This window comes from Babylonia areolata, chromosome 12, assembly GCF_041734735.1.
Source record: "Babylonia areolata isolate BAREFJ2019XMU chromosome 12, ASM4173473v1, whole genome shotgun sequence".
Taxonomy (NCBI): domain Eukaryota; kingdom Metazoa; phylum Mollusca; class Gastropoda; order Neogastropoda; family Buccinidae; genus Babylonia; species Babylonia areolata.
The window spans coordinates 28,730,341-28,751,715 of record NC_134887.1 but is presented as its reverse complement, the minus strand read 5'-3'; the positions used below and the strand labels follow the sequence as shown (position 1 = coordinate 28,751,715).

The following is a 21,375-nucleotide window of genomic DNA, read 5'->3' as shown; positions in this document are numbered from 1 at the left end:
TCTGGTGTACAAAAATAGGCAAAATGGCATCAGAAGGTAGGTGAAAAGAGGCAAACTGGTATTGCTCTGGTGTACAAAAATAGGCAAAACAGCACAGAAGGCAGGTGAAAGGGGCAAAGCGGCACTACTGACCTGTGTCCTGGCTTTCCGGATTTTGTCTCTCAGCCACGGAGAGCGGGCCGCCACCAAGGCAATGTGGGCACAGATCTTGGTCTCCTCCTGCACATTGTACTGTGTTGCATTGCATTGTACTGTATTGTTGTACTGTATTGCATTGTACTGTACTGTATGTACTGTATTGTACTGTACTGTATTATACTGTATTGCATTACATTGCACTGTATTGTACTGAATTGCATTGCACTGTATTGTACTGAATTGTATTGTATTGTACTGTATTATATTGTATTGTATTGCATTGCATTGTACTGTATTGTGTTGCATTGCATTCTATTGTACTGTATTGGATTGTATTGCATTGCACTGTATTGTACTGTTGTATTGTATTGCATTGTACTGTATTGTATTGCATTGTACTGTTGTATTGTATTGCATTGTATTGTACTGTATTGCATTGCATTGTACTGCACTGCATTGTACTATACTGTATTGTATTGCATTGTACTGTATTGCATTGCATTGTATTGTATTGTACTGCATTGTACTGTATCGTATTGTTTTGTATTGTCTTGTACTGCACTGTATGTGGAGTGATGGCCTTGAGGTAACGTGTCCACCTAGGAAGCAAGAGAATCTGAGCACGCTGGTTTGAATCACAGCTCAGCCGCCAATATTTGATGGCTGGTTGGAGTTTGTGCATCTGTGTTTGTGTGCATGTGACAGAGACAGAGAGAGAGAGACAGAGCGAGAGACAGAGAGTGAGAAAGGGAGAGAAAGAAATGCACATACACACACACACACAAAACACAGACACACACACACAACACACACACACACACAACACACACACATGCACACACACACACACACACCACACAAAACAGACACACACACACACGCATACACACACACATACACACACACTCACACACACACACACACAAAACAGACACACACACACGCACATAAAACACACACACCGAACACACAAACAAAGCCACAGTTACCGGGCCGACAATAAAGTCCACATCACAGAACTGTTTACTGTCCAACAGACGCCCATAGTCCTCATGCAGAGTGCAGCGAGGGTAGCTGGAAAACTGAAACACACACAGTCAGCACTGAATCCGTCTCTCTTTCAGTCTTTACTTTCTATTATTTCATTAGGGGAAAACAACAACAACAACAACTCTTTTTTTTTTTTTTTATCAAAACTTGAGGCCAGGACATAACAAAATGCTTGAGACTCAAAAAAAAAAAAAAAAAAAAAATCAATCAGCAAGCAACATTTTATGATAATTCATCCATCAACAGCATATTCATACTTAAAAAAAAACAAAAAACCCACCATATCTTCATGTTTGCTACACATATGCACACACTCAAACACACACACACACACACACACACACACATTAGTTCCCTCTCTCACAAACACACTCATCTCCCCCCACCCCCCACCCCCACAAACACAGAAGAGCTCACCTGGAACCTGTAGATCTCTCCACTCCTGACATTGTTGTCCACGGTGCCCCCGAAGATGTACATGGCATCCCCCACCACCGCCGCAGCGTGGAACAGCCGTCCCAGGGGGATCTGCACAGTGTCACACACACACACCGTTCTCACTGCTGAATGTGTCCCATCTCTGTACTTATTCTCAAATAGTCAAGAGTGGTAACTCTCTCCATTCACAAGGTACATTGTCCCATTTCTTTACTTATTCTCAAACAGTCAAGAGTGGTAACTCTCTCCATTCACAAGGTACATTGTCCCATTTCTGTACTTATTCTCAAATAGTCAAGAGTGGTAACTCTCTCCATTCACAAGGTACACTGTCCCATTTCTTTACTTATTCTCAAATAGTCAAGAGTGGTAACTCTCTCCATTCACAAGGTACATAACTTCAAGTCAGTGCTGCTTACGCTACTGATTCAGCTAGCACACAGGTAAATAAAGGGTACATTGGAACAAACCCAGACACTTCTTCAAAAACGAAGCACTGGGCCTGTGCTTATACCGATCATTTGACATGTGCACACAGCAGCAAAGACAGAAGAAATGTGCAAACACAAATCAGCCTTTGTTCAAGACTGGCACAGCTTCTTTAATCCTGAACAAGCCACACAGAACACATGGACAATACAAAACAAACACATGGTTGCCTCAGTGATTTTTCAACTGGAAATTAACAAACAAATGAGGACAGCAGATGAAATGATTAAGAAATAGTAAAGAGTGGTAACTCTCTCCATTCACAAGGTACACAACTTCAAGTCAGTGCTGCTTAAACTACTGATTCAGCTAGCACAAAGGTAAATAAAAGGTACATTGGAACAAACCCAGACAATTCCTCAAAAAGGAAGCACTGGGTGTAAGCAGCACTGACTTGAAGTTGTGTACCTTGTGATTATAACATAAATGTTGATAAATATAATCAAGCAAATTTTGATAGCACCTATTCTCTAAACAGGGTTCTAGGTGCTTTGCAAAAACGGTTAATTATACACACACACACACACACACACACAAACACACACACATGCACGCACACACAGGAGAGAAGTAAAGAACAAGAAAGAATCAAGCGGCGCAGTGGTACTCCAAGATAACACAGAGCACAGCACACACGCTGCCGACTGACTGACCTGACTGTCGTGGGAGGGTTGCACGATGGACCAGGTCTGAGAGTCCAGGTCAAAACTGCCAACAACAACACAGCACAGGCGTTAAGGCAATGGCCAAGTGAAACACAGATAAACCTGTCGGAAATGGTTACACTCCAAAAGACAAAGGCTTCAAAACTACACAAAGGCCTGGAGAAACACAGATAAACCTGTTGGAAATGGTTACACTCCAAAAGACAAAGGCTTCAAAACTACACAAAGGCCTGGAGAAACACAGATAAACCTGTCGGAAATGGTTACACTCCAAAAGACAAAGGCTTCAAAACTACACACAGGCCTGGAGAAACACAGATAAACCTGTAGGAAATGGTTACACTCCAAAAGACAAAGGCTTCAAAACTACACACAGGCCTGGAGAAACACAGATAAACCTGTCGGAAATGGTTACACTCCAAAAGACAAAGGCTTCAAAACTACACAAAGGCCTGGAGAAACACAGAAAAACCTGTAGGAAATGGTTACACTCCAAAAGACAAAGGCTTCAAAACTACACAAAGGCCTGGAGAAACACAGATAAACCTGTAGGAAATGGTTACACTCCAAAAGACAAAGGCTTCAAAACTACACACAGGCCTGGAGAAACACAGATAAACCTGTCGGAAATGGTTACACTCCAAAAGACAAAGGCTTCAAAACTACACACAGGCCTGGAGAAACACAGATAAACCTGTCGGAAATGGTTACACTCCAAAAGACAAACGCTTCAAAACTACACACAGGCCTAGAGAAACACAGATAAACCTGTCGGAAATGGTTACACTCCAAAAGACAAAGGCTTCAAAACTGCACAAAGGCCTGGAGAAAGACAGAAAAACCTGTAGGAAATGGTTACACTCCAAAAGACAAAGGCTTCAAAACTACACAAAGGCCTGGAGAAACACAGATAAACCTGTAGGAAATGGTTACCTTCCAAAATACAAAGGCTTCAAAACTACACAAAGGCCTGGAGAAACACAGATAAACCTGTAGGAAATGGTTACACTCCAAAAGACAAAGGCTTCAAAACTGCACAAAGGCCTGAAAACACAGATAAACCTGTAGGAAATGGTTACACTCCAAAAGACAAAGGCTTCAAAACTACACAAAGGCCTGGAGAAACACAGATAAACCTGTCGGAAATGGTTACACTCCAAAAGACAAAGGCTTCAAAACTACACAAAGGCCTGGAGAAACACAGATAAACCTGTAGGAAATGGTTACACTCCATGAGACAAAGGCCTGGGGCATGTTTCTTACATGCTAGTTAGGCAAGGTTTTCACGAGACATGCTAGGAAGGTGCATTTATTTTCTTCCACCACGCGGCAAAAGTGGCTAGGTTCTCGCGAGTCAAGGCTCGGTAGCCTTCAGAGCAACTTTGCCGCGAGGTAAGTATGAAATTTACATCCCCCCTCACATTCGTTTCCTTGCGCACGTACTCCTCACCCTGATCACTCGCTCTCTCACCACTAGCACGCAACACAGCATGCTTGCATTTCAGAAACACGTCTCTGGAGAAATAAATACTGATAAACCTGTATGAAACGTTTACACTACACTAGACAAAAGCCTGGAGTTACACAGACAAACCTGTAGGAAACATCTACACTTCACAAGACAAAGACTTGAAGAAACACAGACATAAACCTGTAGGAAACGGTAACACTCCACTAGACAAAGGCCTAAAGAAACACATATAAACCTGTAGTAAACATCTACACTCCACTAGACAAAGGCCTAAAGAAACACAGATAAACCTGTAGTAAACAACTACACTCCACTAGACAAAGGCCGAAAGAAACAGATAAACCTGTAGTAAACAGTAACACTCTACTAGACAAAGGCCTAAAGAAACACAGACAAACCTGTAGTAAACAACTACACTCCACTAGACAAAGGCCTAAAGAAACTGAGATAAACCTGTAGTAAACAGCTACACTCCACTAGACAAAGGCCTAAAGAAACACAGACAAACCTGTAGTAAACAACTACACTCCACTAGACAAAGGCCTAAAGAAACTGAGATAAACCTGTAGTAAACAACTACACTCCACTAGACAAAGGCCTAAAGAAACACAGACAAACCTGTAGTAAACAGCTACACTCCACTAGACAAAGGCCTAAAGAAACATAGATAAACCTGTAGTAAACAGCTACACTCCACTAGACAAAGGCCGAAAGAAACACAGACAAACCTGTAGTAAACAGCTACACTCCACTAGACAAAGGCCAAAAGAAACACAGACAAACCTGTAGTAAACAACTACACTCCACTAGACAAAGGCCAAAAGAAACTGAGATAAACCTGTAGTAAACAACTACACTCCACTAGACAAAGGCCAAAAGAAACACAGACAAACCTGTAGTAAGCAGCTACACTCCACTAGACAAAGGCCTAAAGAAACATAGATAAACCTGTAGTAAACAACTACACTCCACTAGACAAAGGCCTAAAGAAACTGAGATAAACCTGTAGTAAACAACTACACTCCACTAGACAAAGGCCTAAAGAAACACAGATAAACCTGTAGTAAGCAGCTACACTCCACTAGACAAAGGCCTAAAGAAACAGATAAACCTGTAGTAAACAGCTACACTCCACTAGACAAAGGCCTAAAGAAACATAGATAAACCTGTAGTAAACAGCTACACTCCACTAGACAAAGGCCTAAAGAAACACAGACAAACCTGTAGTAAACATCTACACTCCACTAGACAAAGGCCTAAAGAAACACAGATAAACCTGTAGTAAGCAGCTACACTCCACTAGACAAAGGCCTAAAGAAACAGATAAACCTGTGGTAAACAGCAACACTACACTAGACAAAGGCCTAAAGAAACACATATAAACCTGTAGTAAACAGCTACACTCCACTAGACAAAGGCCTGGAAACATAGATAAATGAGCAGAAAACTGTTAAGTCTACACAAGTATAAGATTTAAAAAAATATATACAGACAAACAACAGAAAACAGTATAGTTCACAAAACAAAGTGTGGAAACATTGAACAATTCAGCAAAAAAACAGATAAATGAAAACAGTATAGTCCACACAAGTATTAAGATAAAGAAATACGGGGTTAAAAAAAACAACCCAGCAGAAAACAGCACAGTCCATAAGACAAAGACCTGGAAAGATAAATCAGTAGAAAACAGTTTACTTCACAAACTCAAAGGGTTGGAAACATACATATATATTAGTAGAAAACACTATAGTAGATACAGACACATAATGAGTTGAAAAATGAACAGAACAGAGGTTCCTTTTGAGATATTTAACCCTTTCACTGCCAGGGAAATAAGATTTAGGTGAAATCTATTTGCCAGGGTTTTTTCACAAAAAAAACGGGTGTATATTTAAAAAGAATTCAGTGCTCTTTGTTGCTGGAGAAAGACCCATAAAAGTATATATTTTCTGAAAGATAAATGAATAAAGAATACAAAACACATGATATAACTGCCTCATGATGTATATGGGTTTTTTTTTAGCTTTGAACAGAATCTAGAAAGATTCCCCAAGCTAAAGCTACCAGTATATTTGTCAACAAACTCAATGCAAACCAGGGAAAAGTCAGAATATTTCGATGATGAGTTATCTTGTCATTGTGGCAGTGAAGCGTACACACTTGCACTGATGACTTATCTTGTCATATAGGCAGCCTAGGGGGTAATATTTTTACATCAACACAAGAAAAAACAAAACAAAAACAAAACACAATGAAAAAGAACAAGTACAACAAAATAAACCAAATAAATACACATCCTCTAACAGAGTTATAAAAATAAAAACAACAAAAACCCAGAAATGAAAACTACAAAACTAAATCCACTCATAAAAACAACAACAACAACAAAAACAGGAACCCCAAAACTAAAACCACGCATTAAGAAGGAAAAAAAAGGATGAAAAAAAAAAAAAAGGAAAAAAAAAAAAAAAAAAAACCAAGCTCCAGAAAAGCACAGACCAGTGCAGCTCATTGGGCAGCGTCTGACCGGTGGCGCCCCCAAACACGTAGAGATGTCGGTCGAAGGACACCATGGTGTGCCCATAGCGTTTCTCTGGTGGAGGGGGCGCTCCTCGCAAAATGTGTTCTGTGGAGATTCGTGTCCACCTGTTGGAAAAAAAATCATGATTTCTGAGTGACTGAAAATCCTACTTTTTTTTTTGCTAGTGGCCCAACGGGCACAATATCCGAGTGGTTAAAGTGTTGGATTTTCAATATGAGGGACCCGGGTTTGAATCTCGGTAACGGTGCCTGATGGGTAAAGGGTGGAGATTTTTCTGATCTCCCAGGTCAACATATGTGCAGACCTGCTTGTGCCTGGACCCCCTTCATGTGTATACGCAAACAGAAGAAAAAATACGCAAATTAAAGATCCTGTAATCCATGTCAGCGTTCGGTGGGTTATGGAAACAAGAACATACCCAGCATGCACACCCCCGAAAACAGAGTATGGCTGCCTACATGGCGGGGTAAAAATGACCATACACGTAAAAGCCCACTTGTGTACATACGAGTGAACGTTGGGAGTTGTAGCCGACAAACGAAGAAGAACAAGACGCTAGTGGACCCTGCAGTTACTTTGGTTCATCAGAACACTGTGCCTATCGTTCAGCAAACCTCTAATCCCATGATTATATTCCTAGGAAATCGATACCTATCGCTCACCTTCCAACTAATCCTGTAAAGGCTTAGATTCATAAGAAAATTACAATTGTCGCTGATCTAAATTCTGTATCTATAACATGCCTTTATACAATAGCAAGCTGATCCTGTAAACGCTTACATTCATAAGAAAATTACACTTGTTTCCTATCAAAATTCTGCATCTATAAAACACCTTTATTCAATAGCAGGTTATTCCTGTAAATGCTTCCATTCATAAGAAAATCACACTTGTTGCTAATCTAAATTCTTTAACTATAAAAAGTGTTTATTTAATAATTTTAAAAAAAAATCACACCTGTCACGCAGCTAATTACTTACCCCATCAGTAAGTCTTAGACTTTATTTAAACTTAACCCCAACCCCCTCTACACTGGCTGTGTACAGACTGAGAGAGACTGGAGTGCTTTTGAGTCAGTCGTACTCATAACTCCAGTCAGCAACGCCTCAACTCGCCCCTGGATCAGTTAGCGTAAAAGTGAACATGAGGAGTGAATGTCATCACTTTTTTTTTGAACACCAGATTCCACTTCTAATGTGGTTCATATCGCCAGTCAGCTGTTTGATGGGGTCCCTTTCTTTACCTGCCCCCTAAAGATTCTTTTATCTTCCGATGAAATGCACGGCGACAATCTACATCTGTACACAGAACTACAACAGGACCAACACCAAAGCATCCACAAGGGCAGCATCACATGTCAAGTCCTCACTCCGATCCTACTTCTTCTTCTGCGTTCACTCGTATGCACACGAGTGGGCTTTTACGTGTATGACCGTTTTTACCCCGCCATGTAGGCAGCCATACTCCGTTTTCGGGGGTGTGCATGCTGGGTATGTTCTTGTTTCCATAACCCACTGAACGCTGACATGGATTACAGGATCTTTAACGTGTGTATTTGAATTTCTGCTTGCATATACACACGAAGGGGGTTCAGGCACTAGCAGGTCTGCACATATGTTGACCTGGGAGATTATAAAAATCTCCACCCTTTACCCACCAGGCGCCGTCACCGTGATTCGAACCCGGGCCCCTCAGATTGACAGTCCAACGCTTTACCACTCGGCTATTGCGCCCGTCTACTCCGATCCTACATAAACAAAAAAACACAAGACCACCCCCCCCCCCCCCCCCCGCCAACCTCCTTCCACTCATCCCCCTATCCACACAAATACAAAACATGTGGAGTGATGGCCTAAAGGTAACGTGTCCGCCTAGGAAGCGAGAGAATCTGAGTGCGCTGGTTCGAATCATGGCTCAGCTGCCGATATTTTCTCCCCCTCCACTAGACCTTGAGTGGTGGTCTGGACGCTAGTCATTCGGATGAGACGATAAACCGAGGTCCCGTGTGCAGCATGCACTTAGCACCCGTAAAGGAACCTGCGGCAACAAAAGGGTTGTTCCTGGCAAAATTCTGTAGAAAAATCCACTTTGATAGGGAAAACAAATAAAACTACATGCAGGAAAAAATACAAAAAAATGGGTGGCACTGTAGTGTAGTGACGCGCTCTCCCTGGGGAGAGCAGCCCGAATTTCACACAGAGAAATATGTTGTGATAAAAAGAAATACAAAATACAAAACACAAGACTACCCCTCCACCCCCTTCACCTCCCCCCCTTCCCCCTGTGAAACAAACAAGCATTACGAGACGAGCCAACTGACTGGTTTTGCTGGAAGTTGAACTGAAAGAGGTTGTTGGTGATCTTGGCACCACTCTGGCCCGAGAAAACATACATGCAGTCCCGAGCCACCGCCAGTGCAAAGTTGCAGCACGTCGGGGGGATGTCCCCGCTCTGGTTCACCTGGGAGAAAACAACAGGCACATGAGATTGGTCGTACGTCAGGTGTATTTTTGCGGGGCAATTTTTCTCTTTTCTTTTTGTATTCCATGGTACCTCGAGCCACCACCAGTACAAAGTTGCAGCACATCGGAGGGATGCCCCAGCTCTGGTTCACCTGGGAGAAAACAACAGGCACATGAGATTGGTCATACGTCATGTGTTTTCTTTTGGTGATTGTATTTTTTGTTTTGTTTTCCAAGGTACCCCGAGCCACCACCAGTGCAAAGTTGCAGCATGTCGGAGGACTATCCCTAGTCTGATTCACTTGGGACAAAACAACAGGCACTTGAGATTGGTCATACGTCAAGTGTTCGTGGTTGTTTTTCTGTTGTTGTTTTACGAGGTAGTAGGATTTCCTTTATGCAAAGGAAGGCGTGGGGAGCACTGTTTGCAGACTTCAAATCAAAATGACGTACAAATGATGGGATTTATATGAGAGACATTTATTTGTATATATCCACAGGTTCACAACACAAATACACATACTGACACACAAACTTCTGTTAACACCCCTGTGCACACACACACACACACACACACACACACTCAAACATGTTCACTCATACTTCACTGCATAAATACACATATTCATAAGCACAATATTTACACATACAAACTGTCTGTCACACAAACATACACACACAAACTTTCTCTCACACAAAGTACAAACACACACACACACATACACACACAAACTTGCTCTCGCACAAACATACACACACACAAACTTTCTCTCACAAACACACACACACACACACACAAACTGGCTCTCACACAAACATACACACACACAAACACACACACACACACACACACACACACACACATTTCCACCTCCCTGCAACGTACCTCTTCCCAATACCGATTTTCTCCAATGAGTGAAATGGTCCACATGTCGTTCAGTCGGGCGTTGCCGTCGTAGCCGGCAAAGATCCACAACTTCCCGTCGTAGACCGCCGCCCCGTGGGCAGCGCGGGCCACCGGGGTTCGAACCGTGCGACCCACCATGCGGCAGAAACTGTTCCCCTTTGGCTGGCACCCCTCACGCATGTCATCCCTGGGGGCAGGAAGGGAAGAGTGTAGGGGGTTGGGGGGTAGGGGTGACGGGCGCAATAGCCGAGTGGTTAAAGCGTTGGACTGTCAATCTGAGGGTCCCGGGTTCGAATCACGGTGACGGCGCCTGGTGGGTAAAGGGTGGAGATTTTTACGATCTCCCAGGTCAACATATGTGCAGACCTGCTAGTGCCTGAACACCCTTCGTGTGTATATGCAAGCAGAAGATCAAATTCGCACGTTAAAGATCCTGTAATCCATGTCAGCGTTCGGTGGGTTATGGAAACAAGAACATACCCAGCATACACCCCCCCGAAAATGGAGTATGGCTGCCTACATGGCAGGGTAAAAATGGTCATACACGTAAAAGCCTCGTAAAAATCTCCACCCTTTACCCACCAGGCGCCGTCACCGTGATTCGAACCCGGGACCCTCAGATTGAAAGTCCAACGCTTTAACCATTCGGCTATTGCGCCCGTCAAAACAACAACAAAAGAAAAGAAAAAGAAAAAAAAATGAAAAGAAAATACCGCATAAGCAAGGTCAGATTCGTGGACTCTGATCTATGACATGGGCTGTGAACCAAACTGTTCTAATCTTTTTGACAGACAGACAGAGCAAATGAGAAAGAAGGGCAAAGAGAGAGAGAGAGAGAGAGATAACAGTGAAGACTGAGAGAAAGAGAAGAAGAAGAAGAAGAAGAAGAAGAAGAAAAAAAAAAGCAAAGGCGATGCAAAGACAGTGGCTGAGTGAGAGACAGAGGGACAAAGAGAGACAAAGACATGGAAACATAAGTGGAGAGAGAGAGAGACAAGACAAGACAAGACAAATTCTTTATTTCGAGGATAATAGATAAGCACTGGAGTGCTTTTTTACATCCAGTCCCCGCCATGAATAGGGTCTACACTACACAATATTTAATAAAATGAAAGCATGGTGTTAGTAGAGATACACAACAGAGGAAAAAATATGCATGAATCAAAACAAAACAACACACACACACACACACGAACACACACACACACACATACACACACACACACATGGCATACAGGCACTAGCATGGTGTTAGTAAAATGCATAGGAAAAATCAAAGAAACAAACACACACAACACACACCGCATTACACATCAGAATGGGGGATAGAGGGTGAGGAAGGTTCTGTCAATTGATAACATAACAAAACTAAGTAAAAAGCTAACGGTAATTGAGAAACATGTCTTTCATCTAAGACTGAGTGCTTTTCTGCTCTCTGTTTTAACACATAAAAAAATAAGCATTGCTACATCTCTTGACACAATGTTGTTGGCATTTTGAAGTAAGTGGGGTAATATGGAAATCCTTAAATTTTGTATACGCTTGGATAAGTATTTCTTTCTCAGAATATCATATTGTGGACAAATTGCCAGTACATGAATTTCGTCTTCGTACCCTCCACAAAAGGTACAGTTTTTCAGGCTATCCTTATAATGCTCATTAACTTTAAAGTTTGTTTACTCTAAATCTAAAATTTAATGAAAGACGATCTAGAGAGAGAAAGAGAGAGAAAGAAAGAGAGAGAAAGAGAGAGAGAGAGAGAGAGAGAGGGGGGGAGACAGAGAGAAAGAGAGAGGGAGAGAGAAAGCGGGAGAGGGAGAGAGAAAGAGAGATAGAGAGAAAAAGAGAAAGAGAGGGAGAGAGAGAGAGAGGAAGAGAGAGAAAGAGAGAGAGAGAGAGAGAGAGAGGGAGAGAGAGAGAGAAAGAGAGAGAGACACACACAGAGAGAGAAAAAGAGGGAGAGAGAGAGAGAAAGAGAGAGGGGGAGAGGGAGAGAGAAAGAGAGAAAGAAAGAGAGAGAGAGAGGGAGAGAGAGAAAGACAGCAGAGCAATGGAGAGAGACTAAAAAACAAGAAAGCGAGATGTAGCCAGTAACAATGGAAAGAGCCCCAGAAAAAAAAGACAAAGAAAGTAGGAGCTACGCAGTGAGAGAGACAGACAGACAGAGACAGAGTGATGGAGAAAGAGAAAGACAAAGGCACGGTGACACAGAGAGAGAAAGAGTGAGAGAGAAAAACGCACGTGTGCACACGCTTCCTCACCTGCCCTCAAACTTCCACTCCACCCACTGCCCCGTGTTAAACTTGTACTCAAACAGGTCGTTCTTGTTGGTCAGGTTACAGTTCGAGTGGATGTCCCCCGTGTACCCTCCTGAAAGCAACCACAGACGTTCAGTTCAATTCAGCTCAGTTCAGTCTGGTTTTAGAGCACAAATTACAACATTTGATTTGATTCGTGACGGGCGCAATAGCCGAGTGGTTAAAGCGTTGGACTGTCAATCTGAGGGTCCCGGGTTCGAATCACAGTGACGGCGCCTGGTGGGTAAAGGGTGGAGATTTTTACGATCTCCCAGGTCAACATATGTGCAGACCTGCTAGTGTCTGAACCCCCTTCGTGTGTATATGCAAGCAGAAGATCAAATACGCACGTTAAAGATCCTGTAATCCATGTCAGCGTTCGGTGGGTTATGGAAACAAGAACATACCCAGCATGCACACCCCTGAAAACGGAGTATGGCTGCCTACATGGCGGGGTAAAAATGGTCATACCCATAAAAGCCCACTCGTGTGCATACGAGTGAACGCAGAAGAAGAAGAAGAAGATTTGATTCGTTATGGCTACTTTTGTAGTGCCAATCCTCGGTCAAAGACCAAGCTCTAAGCGCTTTACAATTACAGGATTATTTGCACAACAGGCTATCTACCTGGGTAGAGCTGACTGGTGGCTGCAACTGGGCGCTCATCATTCATTTCGCGTGTCATTCAATCAGATTTCATGCATGCGCACATACACATTCAGACAGACATGTAACGTTTTAGATGTAAGACCGTTTTGTTTATTTACCCCGCCATGTAGGAAGCCATACTCCATTTTCGGGGGTGTGCATGCTGGGTATGTTCTTGTTTTCATAACCCACTGAATACTGACATGGATTACAGGATCTTTAACGTGCGCATTTGATCTTGTGTGTGTGTATACACACGAAGGGGGTTCAGGCACTAGCAGATCTGCACATTATGTTGACCTGGGAGATTAGGAAAATCTCAACCCTTTACCCAGCAGGCGCTGTTACCGAGATTCGAACCCAGGACCCTCAGATTGAAAGTCCAACGCTTTAACAACTTGGTTACTGCACTATTGCGCTCAGCCATTACTAAACAAGGCTGAAACATGTCACTGGACAGATGTGAAAACAAAACTACATCAGACATCAGAGGATTAAAAAAAATCTGAAAAGACTTAACAGTCATATAAAATACAACATGAAAACTGTTAATTATCGTTCATCGCCGACTACCATGTTGATACTGGAAGTATATACTGGAAGTGGTGAACTAAGGGAGAGAACCATGGGGACATAGCAACTGTTGATGGCGGTTGTAAATGATGTGTTCGAGCAACATTGTGTTGTTGTCTCGTGTCAGTAGTTGACCAAGCCAAAGCGGCATTTTGTTTTATAGTGAACAGTTCACAGGACATAGTAGTCCTCCAGATTTTCAAAAACAAAAGTGTCTGCAGGCCAAAGGGTGCAAATGGGCTATTCATCTTTAACTGGACGCTTAAAAAAAATGCAACATGGTATCGCCCAATCAAGTCCATAGAGAAACCCAATACTAGTTCTTGAAACAGAACAGAATTGAAGAACTACTCAAATCACGATCCATCATATGCACTAACATGACGTTAACTCAGAATTTGATATAGTTTGATGTGGATGAAAATGTAAAGACTGATTCAGTGGTTGCTGAATTATTTTCCTTGGAGAAATTCTTATTCATAAGAGTAAATTTGATAACTGTTCACCAACAATCCGATCTTTTGATCAAAAGATATAATGTAGAGGAATATAATACAAAAGTAAACTGCATGTTTATTGTTAAAATATTCACTTAAATTGTCCATGATAACCAATTACCCATTCAGACAAAGAACTTGGTGTATTTGGAAGAATACTACTTTGAATACACAGAAACAATGTATTAATCGAAAACTGGTGTGTTATATTTAAAAAGAAAAAAAAAGAAAAAAAAAGTAAACTGCATACTGCATGATTTTTAAACGAAGTGGTTGCCAGATATATCTATAATAAAATGTGAAACACGGATCTAAACCTTGCCAAATAAATATACAGAATATCATAAAAAAATCCACAAATTTTATGTTAATTTTATCAGTTTATTCATTTACCTATTTGCTGTCAATGTCAATGCTGCTATTGTGCACATTTCTTGCTTTTTGTCAATGTATTTATTCTTACTGTGGGGCTTATAAACCTTTTTTTCTTGTAAATCAAAGATAATCTTTTCCATGATTTACTCTTTCTCTTGTAGATGAGCTGCTGTTTGTGTCTTTACTGTAAAATTTTCACTTGTTTTTTTAACCAATCTATCCTTTTGTTTTTTGTTGTTGTTTTTCCAGATATCTATGTATGTGTATCTAAGTAGCAATGTATGTATCATGCATGTGTGTTTAGAAATATCTTTAACAATAGTTATGTTAACTGAAAATAAACACATAGAAAAAGAAGAACAGAAACCCCAAACAAGGAGTTCTCAGAGAGTTAATGGGCCAGGAAGGCAGTAAGTGAGGAGAAAAAGTATACTGGCAAAAAAAAAAAAAAAAAAAAAAAAAAAAAAAAAAGGGGGTAAGTACTGAATGACCAAAAAAAATGTTTCTCCCTTTTTTTTTTTTTTTGCGCTGGCCCATCTTCTGCACCTTTTCAGTGGCATTTCTCTCGTACCGAGTTCCCCCATACACTGCCAACCTGGGTTCATCTGACAGTCTCAGCATGAGCAGTCTACAGGGAACTATGGGCACACAGCACAGGATCAGGAGTCAAGATGGCTGCCGGAAAAAGGGGAAGCTAGTCAGGGATACAGAGGGGAGGTAATCTACTTCCGGGTGGTTATCGGCCGTAGCTACTTTTGTTTTCTCCGCATTGGTGGGTAGTAGTTTGCATAGGACAGGAATTGAACTCCCTGCTGAAGTCTGCACTAGTGGGTCACGGTAAAGCGTGTGTAGTTAAATGAGCATTTCAGGTTGCCAGGAGGCCACACACCAGAGGCAAAATTCTTATCATAGGATGAAGAAACACAAGCACAAATTGCCGGCGCTTACTCAGAGTTTCAAAAGTGTGCTGTGGGCTCAAATGGTAAGACTGACTGGGAAAACACAGTCAAGTATCATCCACTTCAGGCATACCTCTTTCAAATTTCCTGACGAAAAAAATTCTAATTTTTTTTTTAATCAAACAATAAAAAAAGGCAAGAGAAGAAAATGATTCCCACTGGGCGCACTCACCAAACACAAACATGCTGCTCTCGTGGACCACAGCAGAGTGGTGGTATCGCGGGGCTGGGGGCTTCCCTGTCGTGAAAGCCCTGTGGAAACCATGTGTCAGTTTACCGTCCTTACACTTACAGTCAGAGCCTTTTATCAACAAAACCTCCATCCCCCCAAATATACAAAAACAAAAATACCCCCCACCCCCCAGACCCCCCTTCCTCACAAAAATCAACAACAACAACAAAGAACCAAACACACAACTCATAAAAAACAAAAGAGACAAAAGAAAAAGGTTGGCTAAAACATTAACATTGTAACAGTACTTACTTAACTGAAGCAAGACGACCATTTTGGTTCTGTCATTTGTAGACTATTTACTGAGTGCTACTCTTTCTTTTACTCCTTTCTGTCTTTCTTCATTTAGTGTGTGTGTGTGTGTGTGTGTGTGTGTGTGTGTGTGTGTGTGTGTGTGTGTGTGTGTGTGTGTTTTGTTTTTGTTTTTGTTTTTTGTTTAAATTTGTTTTTGTTTTGTCAAACAAATATTTATGGAAACAATGACACATTGTGAAACCACCACCACCACCACCACCATTTTTTTTACAAATGTAATGCACTGATTTGTTCACACACTTGAATTTATAGACATATTTGGACCAATCCAAATGACAATGATCATCCAATCTTTGTTTTATTAATGACAGGCTGAGAAAAAAAGGTACACTGTATGATAAATTGTTACTCCAAATCTAATCCTGTTACATGGTTTGGATAGTGACGTGGGTATAAAAGAGTCTTTAACCCTTTATTGTGCAATGATAAGAACTAGTCAGATTGAAAGTGAACATGGTAAAGATTGACTTTTTCTTTAAAAATTTTTTTTTTTTTTTTTAATAAAGCTCACAAACACTTCACCCTTTCTTACCTTCCCCAAGACTTGTCCTTGACGTCAAATCGCAGCAAATCATTCAACATGTTTTTACTGAAACAAAGTTTTAGAATACATGTTTCAGATAAATCTTATGTAAAAAGCAAAGATATCACAGGAAATAAAATCATTCAGCTTGTAAGCCTCTGTGCCAGTAGGGTTAGTGTTGCAGACTGATGGCTGAAAGGACATGGACATTACTCCCATCGGAGAAAATATTACTGTGACAGTGCAAGATTTTTCGGCCCATGGCTAGCTCCTTCCCAGAAGATATGTTTTGTTGACTCTGTTGAGAATACTGGGCGGACCACATTTTTTAGCACTATCCGCTTAACTGACCAATGTTTTTAAATTGGAAATGTGCTCAAAGTTCCTAACACTGTAGTTGTTTGTATGGATCTAGATCTTTCAGGTCTGGATGACACTATAATATACACTATAGTACATATAACACTATTAGTATATTTTATATATATATATATATATATATATATATATATAACACAAAAGAAGCACAGAGTACAGCAATTCTAAAATCGCCCCAAGCCTCTACAGTCCTACAAAGCAGTGGCATTGTCATCCTCCTCCTGCACTGGCTACAGTCAAAGTTTCATGGATTTCAGAAAAAAACTGTCTGAAATTCTGTGGCCTTTCATGCACTGCACTCATAGTGACCTGTCCCGTCTGCATCAATGCCTGTGATAAAGCTGCTGTCAATGTCTTTGATGTCGGTCAGGATTTTGTCGTTGGGGGTTGCAATCAGTATTTAGCTGTCTCAAATCCAAGGGAGTACTCACTCCATCTGGGTCCTCAACTGATCAATTATTGTCATCAGTAGAAGGTATAGTAGATGTTACAGTATCCTGCTTATGCTGAAACTTGGATAAGAACAGGCATTAATTTCTTCTTCTTCTTCTTCTGCGTTCACTCGTAAGCACACAAGTGGGCTTTTACATGTATGACTGTTTTTACCCCGCCAAGTAGGCAGCCATACTCTGTTTTCGGGGGTGTGCATGCTGGGTATGTTCTTGTTTCCATAACCCACCGAACGCCGACATGGATTACAGGATCTTTAACGTGCGTATTTGATCTTCTGCTTGCATATACACACGAAGGGGGTTCAGGCACTAGCAGGTCTGCACATATGTTGACCTGGGAGGTCGTAAAAATCTCCACCCTTTACCCACCAGGCACCGTCACCGTGATTCGAACCCGGGACCCTCAGATTGACAGTCCAACACTTTAACAACTCGGCTATTGCGCCCGTCGAACAGGCATTAATGAACACCACCAAGTGACTCCAACAGCAGTGCAGGAGGACATGTTTTCTCTGGTGTATGTGTGGCATCACGGCAACCTTATACTAGTTAACTGCTCCCTGTAGACTGCCCCGGCAATGGAACTATGGCATTAGAATGTGGCTGTGTGTATGGAATTTATGATGGTAATTTAAAAGATAATTCATAATAATAAAAATTAATTAAAAAAAAAAAAAATCCAAGTTTCAATGCTGAGACTATTATATATATATATATATATATATATATATATATATATGTCAAGCGCCATTTGCCGATCAGCGCGATCTTAAGATGGCGCAGAACCATATGACGATCCGCAGAAAGCGCAACCATCTCGAGATGGGCCAAGCCTTTCTCTTTTGACTTTTCGCGGTTGCGTCCTCCTTATTCTTTTTTTTAAAATTTTTAATTTTATTTAATTTAATTTTAAATTTAATTTAATTTTAATTTGAGTCTTATTAGTGAACTTTGCAAAAGCGTTTGTTTGTGTGTGTGTGTGTGCAGTCAAAATATTAGACAAGTGACACTTGCGTCCTCCTGATTCTTTTTTTCAAATTTTTAATTTTATTTAATTTAATTTTAAATTTAATTTTAATTTGAGTGTTAAAATTAAAATTTTAATTTTGTTTGTGTGTGTTTCCAAGTGATCGGCAGATGGCGCAATTCTTGCTTGGTTTGCACAATCTTAAGATCGCGCAGCTCTATTCATTTTCGGAAATAATTCATAGATGGCGCGCCCATCTCGAGATGGTCGCGCTTTCTGCGGATCGTCATATGGGTCTGCGCCATCTTAAGATCGCGCTGATCAGCAAATGGCGCTTGACATATATACACACACACACACATACATACATACATACATACATATGTACACATGTACATACATGCAAAACACACACCAAAAAACACCACGCATGCAACAAACACACACACACACACACACAAACACAGTGACACACACACACACACACACACACACACACACATACACATACACAGACACACAAACACTGTCACACGTAGATTGCATGATAAAAGTCAACTTACCCATTATCACCCCCAAATACATACAAAGCATCTTTGTAGGCCACCACTGTGTGTTTACTTCGCCTGCACACAAACACAGAATTATTCAATAGTCATATGCACCAACTTCCAAACTTATACAAAAAAAAGCATTAACACACTGACATGACACTGTGAACCAATTCTAATCATATTTCAGTAATGGAATAACGGTATTTTCAGTCAAATAAAAGTTGTTTTTTAAAACTACTATTTCCCTTTTTGTTTGCTTGTTCTGGCTTTTTTTTTTTTTTTTTTTTTTTTTTTTTTTTTTTTTTTTTTTTTTTGCTGGTTTTTGTTGCTGTTGTTTTTACAGAAATCATTCTTTCTTGTATGGCACCAGGAATAGAAACAACAAAAATTAACAATTGGAAGAGAGAGAGAGAGAGAGAGAGAGAGAGAGAGAGAGAGAGAGAGAGAGAGAGAGAGAGAGAGACAGACAGACAGACAGACAGACAGAGACAGACTGAGAGAGAGAGAGATTGAGTGAGTGTGTGTGTGTGTGTGTGTGTGTGTGTGTGTGTGTGTGTGTGTGATCTTCAGTTTAACATCTAATTACTAGAAGTGTTATTATATCATAGGTGTGTGTGTGTGTGTGTGTGTGTGTGTGTGTGTTTACATGTGTGTATGTGTGTTTACATGTGTGTGTGTTTACATGTGTGTGTGTGTGTGTGTGTGTGTGTGTGTGTGTGTGTGTGTGTGTGTGTGTGTGTTGCAATTATTTTTAGTGTGTGTGTGTGTGTGTGTGTGTGTGTGTTTCCATGTAGACGTGCGCGCGCGCGTGTGACGTGAGCTCGAGCGTGGGTGTGTCTAAAGTTTCAAGGAGGCCTATTTACGACACGGACAGGTCATACTGTGGACATCTTCAGAATAAAAAAAAAAAAAAAAAAAAAAAAATCCAAACTGCAAAATACGGGTAAGTAATCGATCAATTTCTTTTGTAAAAAGAAAAAGAAAAAAAAAAGAAAAAAAAAGAAACAAACACACATACCTCGCTCCGACAAATTCATCGCACTCTGGCATTCTTTTCCATCTGTGCACCGTCTCGAATGGACCGAAATCCAGTGTCAAACACTCTGTACTTTCTGGCCAGTTGTGGTCGAAATCCATCCCCGGCGGTCGTGCAATGGCCATCCTTTTCTGTCCGTGTGACACTAATCTTTGTAGACTTTTTAGTGTAAAGAAATGATTGTTTCGAAAGGAAGCACCAGCAAAGTGTTTTGAGACCCCGAGTGACAGGAAATGAAATTACAATCATGCGATTATGTCCCTTGTGTGCAACTGCTGAGCCGGTGCCTGAAGCGAAAAACATGGCCCAGCTAAAGATTACACCCGATTTTTTTCCCCCATTTTATTTATTTATTTATTTATTTATTCATTTATTTATTTTGCACATTGTGTCACTTAAAAATGACTTATGCTGTTCTTGCATGCTCTGGACGTGCTTCTCGTATGCATGATATATGGTGTGTGTGTGTGTGTGTGTGTGTGTGTGTGTGTGTGTGTGTGTGCCGTGGAAGCTACGATACGTAGCCTAGAAATGAGTGTGTGGAGGGGGGGTAGAGGGGATGCAGGTGTGCGTGCGTGCGTGTGTGTGTGTGTGTGTGTGTGTGTGTGTGTGTGTGTGTGTGTGTGTGTGTGTGTTGGGGCTCATGTGCGTTTATGTGTATTTGACTGTACGCGTGCTTTCATATCTGTGAAACTGCATGTTTGGTGCATATCTGTTATGCATATGTGTGTGTATGTGTGAATGTATGTCTGCTCTTCTCTTTTTTTTTCTTTTTTTTCTTTTTTTTAAACATTTATTTTGCTTATTTATCATCATTGTTGTCTTTTTTTAAAATTTAATTAATTGTCTTTTTAAAAATTTAATTAATTTATTTATTTATCTATTTATTTATTTTATTTTCATTATTATCATTATTATTATTGTTTATTTATTTATTTATTTGGTTATTTTTTAATTATGTTATTATTATTTAGTTAGTTAGTTACTTAGTTATATATTTATTCATTTAGTTTTTTTGTTGTTTTTTTTTCTCAAGGCCTGACAAAGCGACGGCTGGGTTACCGGCGCTGCTGGTCAGGCATCTGCTTGGCAGATGTGGTGTAGCGTATATGGATTTGTCCGAACGCAGTGACGCCTCCTTGAGCTACTGAAACTGAAACTGAACCTGTTGGGTGTCTTCGTTTCAGTTTTGTTTTTAACATGAGTAAAACATCGCTTTATCTTTTTTGACCCCACTGATGTGATAGTGCTCTATTTTAAGATCAGTGTCTGGACCCTTGTACTCCCCACCTCTCACTCCGTCCAGCCTCAGTCTAATCAGTCACACCTTTCTCTCGATCTCAGTCTCCCTGTGTGTGTGTGTGTGTGTGTGTGTGTGTGTGTGTGTGTGTGTGTGTGTGTGTGTGTG

At 40.9% G+C, this 21,375-nt stretch overlaps 1 protein-coding gene across 2 annotated transcripts in view; it reads right to left on the bottom strand.

The window, feature by feature from the left end:
• The window catches only part of LOC143288501 (leucine-zipper-like transcriptional regulator 1), a 39,356-nt gene extending 19,120 nt beyond the window's left edge, over positions 1-20,236 (bottom strand). The window contains exons 1-12 of one of the 2 annotated variants that reach the window (XM_076597074.1): positions 19,950-20,236; positions 18,941-19,003; positions 16,590-16,646; positions 15,683-15,762; positions 12,424-12,532; positions 10,142-10,349; positions 9,114-9,253; positions 6,751-6,897; positions 2,769-2,823; positions 1,606-1,716; positions 1,128-1,220; positions 133-231 (exon numbers count right to left, since the gene is read on the bottom strand). In XM_076597074.1, the coding sequence (XP_076453189.1) occupies positions 133-231; positions 1,128-1,220; positions 1,606-1,716; positions 2,769-2,823; positions 6,751-6,897; positions 9,114-9,253; positions 10,142-10,349; positions 12,424-12,532; positions 15,683-15,762; positions 16,590-16,646; positions 18,941-19,003; positions 19,950-20,092 (1,305 nt within the window). In that variant the 5' untranslated portion in view covers positions 20,093-20,236. The remainder of the gene's footprint in view (positions 1-132; positions 232-1,127; positions 1,221-1,605; positions 1,717-2,768; positions 2,824-6,750; positions 6,898-9,113; positions 9,254-10,141; positions 10,350-12,423; positions 12,533-15,682; positions 15,763-16,589; positions 16,647-18,940; positions 19,004-19,949) is intronic. The other variant, XM_076597075.1, reaches the window with a different exon arrangement.
• Between the last annotated feature and the right edge of the window lie 1,139 nt (positions 20,237-21,375).